Genomic DNA, 14,120 nt, shown 5'->3' on the forward strand with positions numbered 1-14,120 from the left:
AAAGTGCACTACTCTCCTGCAAAAATAAAAAAATATTTTCTGTGTTTGTGTGCGCTTTAGCCGCACGTATATATCAATATAACATAAATGGAGGACCAAACTTTCTCCGATAAAAATAAAATAGGGAAAGATCAAGAACCACTTCCTCCTAGTGCTTTTGCTGCTGCTGGGAGTTGTTCATCATCCCAGAGAGGAAGTAGGAACATCACTACTTTTACTAAACAATTGACCCTCCAACAGTCCCTTGTGATGAGGATGAAGTACGACAGCAGTCATCCTGAAGCAAAACGTATAACTGAGGCCTTGACTGCTATGTTGGTGTTAGACGTGCATCCGGTATCCGCCATTAGTGCAGTGGGATTTAGACAATTGATGGAGGTAGTGTGTCCCCGGTTCCAAATCCCGTCTAGATTCCACCTGCATCCTTAAAGCAGCAGCGACAAGCGTGCGTCTGTCTGTTAAAGGGTGGTGACACCCTCAAAGTGTGCTACACAAACAATTAAAATATTGTTCTTTTTTTTCTGTCTTTGTGAATTGTGTGGGCTGTAGCCGCACTTGCATCCTCAAAGCAGCAGCGACAAGCGTGCGTCTGTCTGTTAAAGGGTGGTGACACCCTCAAAGTGTGCTACACAAACAATAAAAATATTCTTCTTCTTTTTTCAGTCTTTGTGAATTGTGTGGGCTGTAGCCGCACTTGCATCCTCAAAGCAGCAGCGACAAGTGCACGTCTGTCTGTTAAAAGGTGGTGACACCCTGAAAGTGTGCTACACAAACAATAAAAATATTCTTCTTTTTTTTTCTGTCTTTGTGAATTGTGTGGGCTGTAGCTGCACTTGCATCCTCAAAGCAGCAGCGACAAGCGTGCGTCTGTCTGTTAAAGGGTGGTGACACCCTCAAAGTGTGCTACACAAACAATAAAAATATTCTTCTTCTTTTTTCTGTCTTTGTGAATTGTGTGGGCTGTAGCCGCACTTGCATCCTCAAAGCAGCAGCGACAAGCGTGCGTCTGTCTGTTAAAGGGTGGTGTAACCCTCAAAGTGCGCTCCACAAACAATAAAAATATTCTTCTTTTTTTTTCTGTCTTTGTGAATTGTGTGGGCTGTAGCCGCACTTGCATCCTCAAAGCAGCAGCGACAAACGTACGTCTGTCTGTTAAAGGATTACATCGGTGACAGCATCCAAGTAGGCATGTCAGACAGTCCGTACCTGTACTGGCAGGAAAAAGAAGCAATTTGGAGGTCCCTGTACAAACTGGCTCTATTTTACCTGAGTTGCCCCCCCTCCAGTGTGTACTCCGAAAGAGTGTTTAGTGCAGCCGGGAACCTTGTCAGCGAAAGGCATAGGAGGTTGCTTCCACAAAATGTGGAGAAGATGATGTTCATAAAATGAATTATCAACTATTCCAGGGAGACCAGCCTCCAGAACGTACAGAGGGACCTGTGGTTGTGGATTCCAGCGGGGACGAATTAATACTCTGTGAGGATGAGGATGTACACAACACTGAAGAGGGTGAGGAATCGGTGGATGAGGAGGATGAGGACGACATCTTGCCTCCGTAGAGCCAGTTTGTGCAGGGTCAGATTAATTGCCAGCTTGTTTTGTGGGGGCTCAAACGAACCAATCATTTCAGCCACAGTCGTGTGGCAGACCCTGGCGCTGAAATGTTTGGTTTGTTAAAGTGTGCATGTCCTGTTTATACAACATAAGGGTGGGAGGGAGGGCCCAAGGACAATTCCATCTTGCACCTCTTTTTTTTCTTTGCATTATGTATAGTTTGGGGCCTAGTTTTTCAAACTGCCATCCTGTCTGCCACTGCAGTGCCACTCCTAGATGAACTACGTGTTTGTGCCGCCCACTCGTATCTCTTAGCATAGTCATCCAGCTACCTCGGTGCAACATTTTGGACATAAAAACACTATTGTGAGGTGTGAGGTGTTCAGAATAGACTGGAAATGAGTGGAAATTAAGGTTATTGAGGTTAATAATAGCATAGGAGCAGAAAAACCCACAAATTCTGTGATTTTAGCTGTTTTTATGCTTTTTTTCAAAAAAATACAGATCCAAAACACAAAACCCAGAACCCAAAACACGGAAGGGTGGTTTTGGCAAAACCAATCCAGATCCAAAACACGAAGAAAGATCCAGATCCAAAACCAAAACACAAAACACGAAAAGTGGCCGGTGCACACACCTAGTTCAAATCAATCATCGTTCTTTATTGTTCTGCTGTGAGATTACTTAACTGTAGTATGAAAATTTCCAGTTCAGCTGCATGGACTGAAGAAAACTTTTCCTCTACTGTCACTCACAAATTACAGTAGGGTAAAGACAGTTTTGCAGCAAGGAAGAATGGCATCAATGGTGAGACCATGACGTCCCCCTCAGTATCTTAACTCCCTGCCTCTTCTCATTAACTTCCCCCATAGCTATTTAGGTCAGTATTGAAACATAAGAGACATTTGCTGGCACAAAAATTTCCATAAACAAATCTACAAATGGGTTGTACAACCCAGTGACATTAACTGTCTTACACAGGACATTCCAGATGCCGCCTACGCTGTCAAATACTACAAGCAGCAACAAACGACACTTAAGCTGGGTATACACTGGAGCGATGTAAGGTAAGTTAATGAAGGACGAAACTCGTTCCAGTGTATACGGGCCTTCTCCTCTTTTAAACCACCCCTGACTGCTTGTATTGCACTATGGTTTGTTCAGGTGCAAAGTTAGAGGTAGATTTACTAAAATTTGGTTTAGCAATCATCTGGACATTACCCTCAGATTGCTGTCTATAAATGAAGTATTTACTAACCATTGGATTTGAGCGTCAATAGAACCCTGATGGCGAGGATTTCTGTATAAAACCCCATCATATATATCTATTTTGAAAAAAGTCCACAGTCAAATAAAAGTGTTAATCTGACGAAAACTAACATAATCCAATTAACTCTTCCTATCGCTTTTCTATTGGTTTAAACAAGCACATGGTATTTTGAAAATGCGCCAAAGCATTGAGAGTGTCTTGAGGTGGCTGGTGGTTGGTTTAGGAGAGGAGATAGAGTGCGTGTGGATGAGTCTTTTGGTGTGAAAACTTGTTTGCAAACATCCTGCTGCCATATATCTTACAGCTGTAATCAATTAGTTTTGCACCCGCAACACTTTTTACGCATGCCGGACTTTTCGCCTACATCGCGTATTTTAGCCGCGGAAACTTATCGTGCGAGCCCCTGCTATTCGCCCTATTGATTTCCAAAAGACGCGAAAAAGCCTACCCGGGGCATGCAAACCAGGCGAAAAGTACTGTCAGAATTTGGGGAAATCAGCTTGACACCCCCTAAAAGATGCACTAACATTTGGGATCAATGTACATGCCCCCGAATAGCCCTAATAAAGCTACTTGGGATACCTTAAGGTATCCCAAGTAGCTGTTAATATCTTCTAATTTGCGTCTTTGCACAAGTGGTGAAGGATGGCATTAAGCATTGTTTTGGTGAAAGTAAGTAGTCCTGTCAAATTTGGGGTGCTTGAAAATGGGTGCAAGCATGGTTTAAAGTCGCTAAAGTAAGGTTTATAAATACGTAAAAACCGCACCTGAAGCAAGCACCTGCAATACAAAAAACACCTCACCCTTACTTGCAGACCCCCCAAAGGTCTATTTCACTAGTTTTTAAGGTTGTACCCCCACTTTGCACATTTTCGTCCACATTCTCAAAGTGTTTTTTTGGGGTGTTCCTCACTTTTTTTTTTTTTTTTTTTTAATGCAGTTATCCTTTGGGGGTCTGTCCCAAGGGTGCTGAGTGGTTTCCCAAACTTTGCACCCCAAAATAGCGATTTTGCACTTCTTTTCTCCACCTATTCAGAGGCAAATCTTTATCACCTATTAAATTGCTTTGACTATCCGCGTACGCGATAAGTGGATGGCATTGAATACGGCAATACTTTTCCGACAGGCAAAAAGTAGCAACGCCGATACTTTTTCGCTTCTAATTGAATACGGGCTATAGTTGCAGGTGGTTCTATCTCTTTTCATAGGCATCATGATGAAGCTTAGGATGAATAGAGTCTCTTTTTAGATTCAAACTCGTCTCTCAAAATGGTAGTCTGTTTTTTGACATATGTTCTATGAATTTTCTGTTCTATCAGATTTACAAAACTGTTGGTAAGTAAAACTGAGGTTTGTACTGTTGTCTGTGTTAAATAAGCGATGGCCCATCCGATTGTCTATTGCCATCTACAGTCTGTTTTTTTCTGCAAATTTCGTCGGATTTGCCTTTACTAAATCTGAGATGTGCAAATCAGATGGAAAATTGCAGAACAAACTAAAACCAGCACTTAGTAAATGTACTTTACTCTTTTACTCCTTAGTAACTTTAAATTTACACCTGGTTTTGTTGCTTTGCTCCCAACTCAGAATCAGCATTGACATTGACTGCCTGGTAGACTGGTATTTTCCACGACCATGGTTGGCAAACTAGCAGTGACTTTACAGACATTCAGTAATAAAGCAGGTTGATCAGTAATGGTTTGCAATGAATTAAGCCATACAAATGAATATAAATATATTAACTGTTACTACAGTTCTCATCAGATGCTGTTACCTTGATTGCTATTGCACAGCTTTAAAGATTTATTCTAGATAAATTATCACTACTGCTATATTAGGAGCAATTTCTATAGAGGAAGTTAGGAATTTTTTGTGAATCTGTGATGGTCCACTGCCTTCTCACAAACTCTTTATCTTAGACTGTAGGCCCCCACACATCAGAGATTGATTGTAGCAATCGTGCAATTTGCAATCAATTGTGGTTAAAGATCTTTCCCTTTTTCAATCGATTGTGGCAATTCTGCAATCTGCAATCGATTGACAAAGGAAAAGATTGTTATACATAATTGATTGCAAATTGCACGATTGCTGCAATCAATCTCTGATGTATGGGGGCCTTTTATTGCATCCCAATTTAGTGTGTGTTGAGCTCTGGGGTGGGGTCCCAATCAGTGAGCACACAGACACACCTTTGAAACTTTAGTTATTAGTGATCAGTAAGGCTGCAATGACGTAGGCTGCATTAGATTCAAAGTGCTAGATTATAAGTGTAATTACAATTTAATAACTAACAAGCAGTTACGCTGGAGATAAGCTGGAGGAAAACCGAGGGAAAACATCCTCAGAGCTAGAACACCTTCTGAACGACATCAAGCAACATATTTATGTGAGTTACCAAACTCACCATCTGCCGTTGTATGAATACCCAGGACACTCCTTGCTGCACTCGCTGCTTGGACATTGCCAGTACCCCCTATCTGCGTGCTGCTCCTATTGATTGATCTTTGTTGTTCATAACATTTCTGACTGGATTGGCTCTATACATTGTAATTTTTCCCTTCATACTACAAAAAAACTTGTTGTATTGCCTTTTTCCTTTGCGTCACATATGTTCACCTTAATCATTCTTTTAATAACTAATTCCTGCACCCACTACTCGCACACCTCTCTTTATATATCACTTTTGGAGCTGTGCTCATACATTAGCAGCACTGTTCGTTTACCTGTATTTCTGAACATTTAACTCCAGTTTTCATTTCACTTATTACCTCGTCCACAGCATGAACACCCTTACTTCAAACAACCCCCTCATTCAGTGCCCACATAATCCTCTACTTTATCCATCCCTATCCTCCCCCTTGTCTCCTCCACTTGCTGTTCCCCCTTTTCTCTCTCATCAGTCTGCTTTCCAACTCTCTACGTCTTTCCCCGGCCTTTCCTGTTCCTCCACTCTCAACCACCTCCCTCCCTCCATGGCCTTGCTACCCCACCACTAAGCCCTATGCCCTCCTGGTTCTGCCTGTCACCTCCAGGACTGCCAAGACAAATTCTGGGCCCGGGTACAACAACAACCTGTGGGACCACAACATGTTGGGCATGGCTGCACCCATTTGTGGGTGGGTCTAGCATGTGAGATGCACCTACTCACAGGAGCATGGCATAGCACCCAGCAACTGTGACTAAAGTAGTCACTACTGTATTAGGATGGCTGGACAGTCCCATAATATATGCATTTTTATCTGGATGTACTGTATTTAGATGCTACAATGTAACAAACAATAATTAAGGTGCTACAACTTTATTCTGTACATCTCTCATGTAAATAACACATAATCAAAATCTATTTGTTGACATAGAGATATATGAATGAAGGACTTAAGTTTGACATAACATCAGGTCATCTTATATACACACATCCTAACCCACTGCTCCATGCTCCTTCCTCACTATCTACCCCATCTGTGTCGCCCCTGTCTGTCTACCCCTCCCCTTTAGAATGTAAGCTCTCACGAGCAGGGCCCTCATCCCTCGTGTGCTTCTCGTCCCCCTACGTATAGTATCATGTACTCCTAACTCCCCACAACAGCACCTAACACCTGGTTGCTCATGTCCTGCTGCTTGTGTTATGCAGCTATGTTTCTAAACCATGTCCTTGTCCTGCATTGTATTGTACGGCTAATAACTGTTTTTCTTGTGTGCCCATTTATGTACTGTGTAAGGTGCTGCGGAACCTTTGTGGCGCCATATAAATAAAGGATAATAATAATAATAATAATAATAATAATAATAATAATAATAATGTAAAAAACATCTAGCTCAATTTTTTGGCAAAGACCGGAATAATGCATGATGGTAATGATAACACCAAAGAGTCCAGTCAACCTTTGTCTAATTTCAGAGACCAGTCAGAGTATGTGAGGTCAGCACATAGACTCAGTCCCTCAGTGTTCTGTGGTTCTAAGTCCTATGCAGCTGAAACTATTGGTGGTTGTGCATCTGTGACTTTATGCAAATGGAACTACAAAGCCCTTCTGTTGTGTACATCCATGAGACGCCAACTTTGAGTGTCTATAGATGCTGTAACAATGCCTGGTGCGTAATTAGACGCCACTATAAGACACACCATTAAAACTTGCACCAGCTCTTTGCAGGTACAGATTTACCATGTGAGTATGGCCTCCAAAGACACACCCGTGATCTCCCATAACACACCCATAAGATGGACCATCTCAGGAACACCCAGAATTTTTCCAAGACATTTCTGATACTGCATGTATTAACCTTTGTACGTAGGAGTTTTTAGGGATTTTCGCACATGCACAGTAGAAAACAATTGCTCAACTCCATGAACATTGCCTGCGACTAAGAATCAGGCTCTGATTGTGGTAGAAGGCCTCACAGTTTGGGTTCATACAGTACAGACTTCTTACCTCAGGTTTATAGTTTATTTCAAGAAGCCAAAGAGACGGCACTATGCTTATCAAATAGCAGAATATGGGAGGCGAGAACCTGTGGAAACATAAATAGAGTTTAATGCGACTTTATCGGAATAAACAGGCAGGATACATGTATTAGGTGTGCTTCTCATGCCATCTCTATATCTACTTTATACTTGTCAATTAAAGAGACAATAACCTGAAATAAATTCCCTTTGATTTAGGGGTGTGCACCGGCCACTTTTCGTGTTTTGTGTTTTGGTTTTGGATCTGGATCTTTCTTCGTGTTTTGGATCTGGATTGGTTTTGCCAAAACCACCCTTCCGTGTTTTGGGTTCTGGGTTTTGTGTTTTGGATCTGTATTTTTTTGAAAAAAAGCATAAAAACAGCTAAAATCACAGAATTTGTAGGTTTTTCTGCTCCTATGCTATTATTAACCTCAATAACCTTAATTTCCACTCATTTCCAGTCTATTCTGAATACCTCACACCTCACAATAGTGTTTTTATGTCCAAAAGGTTGCACCGAGGTAGCTGGATGACTATGCTAAGCGACACGAGTGGGCGGCACAAACACGTGACCCATCTAGGCGTGAAACTGCAGTGGCAGACAGGATGGCATTGAAAAACTAGGCCCCAAACTGTACATAATGCAAAGAAAAAAAAGAGGTGCAAGATGGAATTGTCCTTGGGCCCTCCCACCCACCCTTATGTTGTATAAACAGGACATGGACACTTTAACAAACCAATCATTTCAGCGCCAGGGTCTGCCACACAACTGTGGCTGAAATGATTGGTTCGTTTGGGCCCCCACAAAACAAGCTGGCAATTAATCTGTCCCTGCACAAACTGGCTCTACGGAGGCAAGAAGTCGTCCTCATCCTCCTCATCCACAGATTCCTCACCCTCTTCAGTGTTATGTACATCCTCATCCTCACAGAGTATTAATTCGTCCCTGCTGGAACCACAGGTCCCTCTGTACGTTCTGGAGGCTGGTCTCCCTGGAAGAGTTGATCATTCATTTTATGAACATCATCTTCTCCACATTTTGTGGAAGCAACCTCCTACGCCTTTCGCTAACAAGGTTCCCGCCTGCACTAAACACTCTTTCGGAGTACACACTGGAGGGGGGGCAACTCAGGTAAAATAGAGCCAGTTTGTACAGGGACCTCCAAATTGCTTCTTTTTCCTGCCAGTACAGGTACGGACTGTCTGACATGCCTACTTGGATGCTGTCACCGATGTAATCCTTTAACAGACAGACGCACGCTTGTCGCTGCTGCTTTGAGGATTCAAGTGCGGCTACAGCCCACACAATTCACAAAGACAGAAAAAAAAAAAGAATATTTTTATTGTTTGTGGAGCACACTTTGAGGGTTACACCACCCTCTAACAGACAGACGCACGCTTGTCGCTGCTGCTTTGAGGATGCAAGTGCGGCTACAGCCCACACAATTCACAAAGACAGAAAAAAGAAGAAGAATATTTTTATTCTTTGTGTAGCACACTTTGAGGGTGTCACCACCCTTTAACAGACAGACGCACGCTTGTCGCTGCTGCTTTGAGGATGCAAGTGCGGCTACATCGCACACAAGTCACAAACACATAAAAAAAATAGTTTTTATTTTTTGGAGCACTTTGAGAGTTACACCACCCTTTAACAGACAGACGCACGCTTGTCGCTGCTGCTTTAAGGATGCAGGTGCGGCTACAGCCCACACATTTCACAAAGACCGAAAAAAAAGAACAATATTTTAATTGTTTGTGTAGAACACTTTGAGGGTGTCACCACCCTTTAACAGACAGACGCACGCTTGTCGCTGCTGCTTTAAGGATGCAGGTGCGGCTACAGCCCACACAATTCACATAGACAGATAAAAGAAGAAGAATATTTTTATTGTTTGTGTAGCACACTTTGAGGGTGTCACCACCCTTTAACAGACAGACGCACGCTTGTCGCAGCTGCTTTAAGGATGCAGGTGCGGCTACAGCCCACACAATTCACAAAGACAGAAAAAAGAACAATATTTTAATTGTTTATGTAGCACACTTTGAGGGTGTCACCACCCTTTAACAGACAGACGCACGCTTGTCGCTGCTGCTTTAAGGATGCAGGTGCGGCTACAGCCCACACAATTCACAAAGACAGAAAAAAGAAGAATATTTTTATTGTTTGTGTAGCACACTTTGAGGGTGTCACCACCCTTTAACAGACAGACGCACGCTTGTCGCTGCTGCTTTGAGGATGCAAGTGCGGCTACATCGCACACAAGTCACAAACACATTAAAAAAATAGTTTTTTATTTTTTGGAGCACTTCGTGAGTTACACCACCCTTTAACAGACAGACGCACGCTTGTCGCTGCTGCTTTAAGGATGCAGGTGCGGCTACAGCCCACACAATTCACAAAGACAGAAAAAAGAAGAAGAATATTTTTATTGTTTGTGTAGCACACTTTGAGGGTGTCACCACCCTTTAACAGACAGACGCACGCTTGTCGCTGCTGCTTTGAGGATGCAAGTGTGGCTACATCGCACACAAGTCACAAACACATTAAAAAAATTGTTTGATTTTTTGGAGCACTTTGAGAGTTACAACACCCTTTAACAGACAGACGCACGCTTGTCGCTGCTGCTTTGAGGATGCAAGTGCGGCTACAGCCCACACAATTCACAAAGACAGAAAAAAAAAGAACAATATTTTAATTGTTTGTGTAGCACACTTTGAGGGTGTCACCACCCTTTAACAGACAGACGCACGCTTGTCGCTGCTGCTTTAAGGATGCAGGTGCGGCTACAGCCCACACATTTCACAAAGACAGAAAAAAAAAGAACAATATTTTAATTGTTTGTGTAGCACACTTTGAGGGTGTCACCACCCTTTAACAGACAGACGCACGCTTGTCGCTGCTGCTTTGAGGATGCAGGTGGAATCTAGACGGGATTTGGAACCGAGGACACACTACCTCCATCAATTGTCTAAATCCCACTGCACTAATGTCGGATACCGGACGCACGTCTAACACCAACATAGCAGTCAAGGCCTCAGTTATACGTTTTGCTTCAGGATGACTGCTGTCGTACTTCATCCTCATCGCTAGGGACTGATGGAGGGTCAATTGTTTAGTAAAAGTAGTGATGTTCCTACTTCCTCTCTGGGATGATGAACAACTCCCAGCAGCAGCAACAGCACTAGTAGGAAGTGGTTCTTGATCTTTCCCTATTTTATTTTTATCAGAGAAAGTTTGGTCCTCCATTTATGTTATATTGATATATATACGTGCGGCTAAAGCGCACACAAACACAGAAAATATTTTTTTATTTTTGCTGGAGAGTAGTGCACTTTGTGGGTTACACCACCCTTTAAGAAATGAGCCAGCCGGCTCTTTACTTATGGGACACAGGCGCACGCTTGGCGCTGCTCCTTTGTTGATGCACGTGCAGCCACAGTGCACACAAGTCACAAACACAGAAAATATATATTTTTTTGGTTTGGAGTGTACTTTGGGGGTTACAGAACCCTTTAACGGTCAAGCCAGCCGGCTCTTTACTCATGACACAGGCGCACGCTTGGCACTACTTTGTTGATGCACGTGCGGCTACTGCGCACACAATTCACAAACACAGAAAATAATTTTTTTTTTGGTTTGGACTGGAGTGTACTTTCGGGGGTTACAGCACCCTTTAACGGTCAAGCCAGCCGGCCCTTTACTTATGACACAGGCGCACACTTGGCACTACTTTGTTGATGCACGTGCGGCTACTGCGCACACAATTCACAAACACAGAAAATAATTTTTTTTCGGTTTGGACTGGAGTGTACTTTGGGGGTTACAGCACCCTTTAACGGTCAAGCCAGCCGGCCCTTTACTTATGACACAGGCGCACGCTTGGCACTACTTTGTTGATGCACGTGCGGCTACTGCGCACACAATTCACAAACACAGAAAATAAATTTTTTTTTGGTTTGGACTGGAGTGTACTTTGGGGGTTACAGCACCCTTTAACGGTCAAGCCAGCTGGCCCTTTACTTATGACACAGGCGCACGCTTGGCACTACTTTGTTGATGCACATGCGGCTACTGCGCACACAATTCACAAACACAGAAAATAATTTTTTTTTTGGTTTGGACTGGAGTGTACTTTGGGGGTTACAGCACCCTTTAACGGTCAAGCCAGCCGGCCCTTTACTTATGACACAGGCGCACACTTGGCACTACTTTGTTGATGCACGTGCGGCTACTGTGCACACAATTCACAAACACAGAAAATAATTTTTTTTTTGGTTTGGACTGGAGTGTACTTTCGGGGGTTACAGCACCCTTAACGGTCAAGCCAGCCGGCCCTTTACTTATGACACAGGCGCACGCTTGGCACTACTTTGTTGATGCACGTGCGGCTACTGCGCACACAATTCACAAACACAGAAAATATTTTTTTTTTTGGTTTGGACTGGAGTGTACTTTCGGGGGTTACAGCACCCTTAACGGTCAAGCCAGCCGGCCCTTTACTTATGACACAGGCGCACGCTTGGCACTACTTTGTTGATGCACGTGCGGCTACTGCGCACACAATTCACAAACACAGAAAATATTTTTTTTTTGGTTTGGACTGGAGTGTACTTTCAGGGGTTACAGCACCCTTAACGGTCAAGCCAGCCGGCCCTTTACTTATGACACAGGCGCACGCTTGGCACTACTTTGTTGATGCACGTGCGGCTACTGCGCACACAATTCACAAACACAGAAAATAATTTTTTTTTGGTTTGGACTGGAGTGTACTTTCGGGGGTTACAGCACCCTTTAACGGTCAAGCCAGCCGGCCCTTTACTTATGACACAGGCGCACGCTTGGCACTACTTTGTTGATGCACGTGCGGCTACTGCGCACACAATTCACAAACACAGAAAATAAATTTTTTTTTGGTTTGGACTGGAGTGTACTTTGGGGGTTACAGCACCCTTTAACGGTCAAGCCAGCTGGCCCTTTACTTATGACACAGGCGCACGCTTGGCACTACTTTGTTGATGCACATGTGGCTACTGCGCACACAATTCACAAACACAGAAAATAATTTTTTTTTTGGTTTGGACTGGAGTGTACTTTGGGGGTTACAGCACCCTTTAACGGTCAAGCCAGCCGGCCCTTTACTTATGACACAGGCGCACGCTTGGCACTACTTTGTTGATGCACGTGCGGCTACTGCGCACACAATTCACAAACACAGAAAATAATTTTTTTTTTGGTTTGGACTGGAGTGTACTTTCGGGGGTTACAGCACCCTTAACGGTCAAGCCAGCCGGCCCTTTACTTATGACACAGGCGCACGCTTGGCACTACTTTGTTGATGCACGTGCGGCTACTGCGCACACAATTCACAAACACAGAAAATAATTTTTTTTTTGGTTTGGACTGGAGTGTACTTTCGGGGGTTACAGCACCCTTAACGGTCAAGCCAGCCGGCCCTTTACTTATGACACAGGCGCACGCTTGGCACTACTTTGTTGATGCAAGTGCGGCTACTGCGCACACAATTCACAAACACAGAAAATAATTTTTTTTTTGGTTTGGACTGGAGTGTACTTTCGGGGGTTACAGCACCCTTAACGGTCAAGCCAGCCGGCCCTTTACTTATGACACAGGCGCACGCTTGGCACTACTTTGTTGATGCACGTGCGGCTACTGCGCACACAATTCACAAACACAGAAAATAATTTTTTTTTGGTTTGGACTGGAGTGTACTTTCGGGGGTTACAGCACCCTTTAACGGTCAAGCCAGCCGGCCCTTTACTTATGACACAGGCGCACGCTTGGCACTACTTTGTTGATGCACGTGCGGCTACTGCGCACACAATTCACAAACACAGAAAATATATTATTTTTTTAGCACTTGGGGGGAGCACCCCTGATGGACAGAGCACCCCCTGGACAACACTACAGCACCTCTTTAGGACTGGGACACTGCACAGGACTTTGGAGTGGACACAGCCCCTATGGAGAACTGACTGCACAACACAGTCCAGCCAGCCCCTATGGACTTTGAAGTAGTGGACACAGCCCCTATTAACAACAGCAGCACAGCACAACACAGCCAGCCCCTATGGACTTTGAAGTAGTGGACAACAGCAGCACTACACTACACTACACTACACAGCCCTAACTCCCACCCTCCCTCTTCACTGTCCACAGCCGAGTGAGAAAATGGCGCCGACGTGGGTACCTTATATAGGATCCAAAACCCGCGAGACTCGGAAGGCGGGATGATGACGTTTTGCCTCGATTTCAGATCCGAGTCAGGCGGAAAAGTCGAGCCTGATTCGGATCGGACTCGGATCGGGGGGGCTCGTGGGGGTTCGGATTTCAGAAATCCGAACCCGCTCACCCCTACTTTGATTATTTGGCCCTAAAGGCCCCCATACATCAGAGATTGATTGCAGCAATCGTGCAATTTGCAATCGATTGTGTTTAATCCCTTTTTCAATCGATTGCAGAATTGCCACAATCGATTGAAAAAGGGTAAGATTTTTATACACAATCAATTGCAAATTGCAATCTCTGATGTATGGGGGCTTTTACACAGGGTAAAAGGCAGCGTCTTTTAATTGGTTATGTTCCACTGTCATTTTTTTACCCTGTCCAATGCTGCGGACACTTGGTGGCGCCATATAAATAAATTATAATTATAGTTCTCTGTTTTCTCTTTGTGCAGGTTGTGACCAAACATAATGGGGCAGATGTACTAAGCTCTGGAAAGTGATAAATTGGAAAGTGATAAACTATCAACCAATTAGTTCCTAACTGTCATTTCTCAAACACAACCTGTAAGATGACGGTTAGGAGCTGAGCGGCTGATAGTTTATCAT

At 43.7% G+C, this 14,120-nt stretch overlaps 1 protein-coding gene across 1 annotated transcript in view; it reads right to left on the reverse strand.

Moving 5' to 3' along the window:
* Nucleotides 1-14,120, reverse strand: part of TMEM26 (transmembrane protein 26) — a 68,279-nt gene that overhangs the window by 25,363 nt on the left and 28,796 nt on the right. Inside the window, exon 2 of the mRNA XM_088450389.1 lies at nt 7,255-7,333. Coding sequence (XP_088306515.1) covers nt 7,255-7,333 — 79 coding nt within the window. The remainder of the gene's footprint in view (nt 1-7,254; nt 7,334-14,120) is intronic.

Source organism: Taudactylus pleione, unplaced genomic scaffold (assembly GCF_031769625.1).
Source record: "Taudactylus pleione unplaced genomic scaffold, aTauple2 ptg000518l, whole genome shotgun sequence".
Classification (NCBI taxonomy): Eukaryota; Metazoa; Chordata; class Amphibia; order Anura; family Myobatrachidae; genus Taudactylus; species Taudactylus pleione.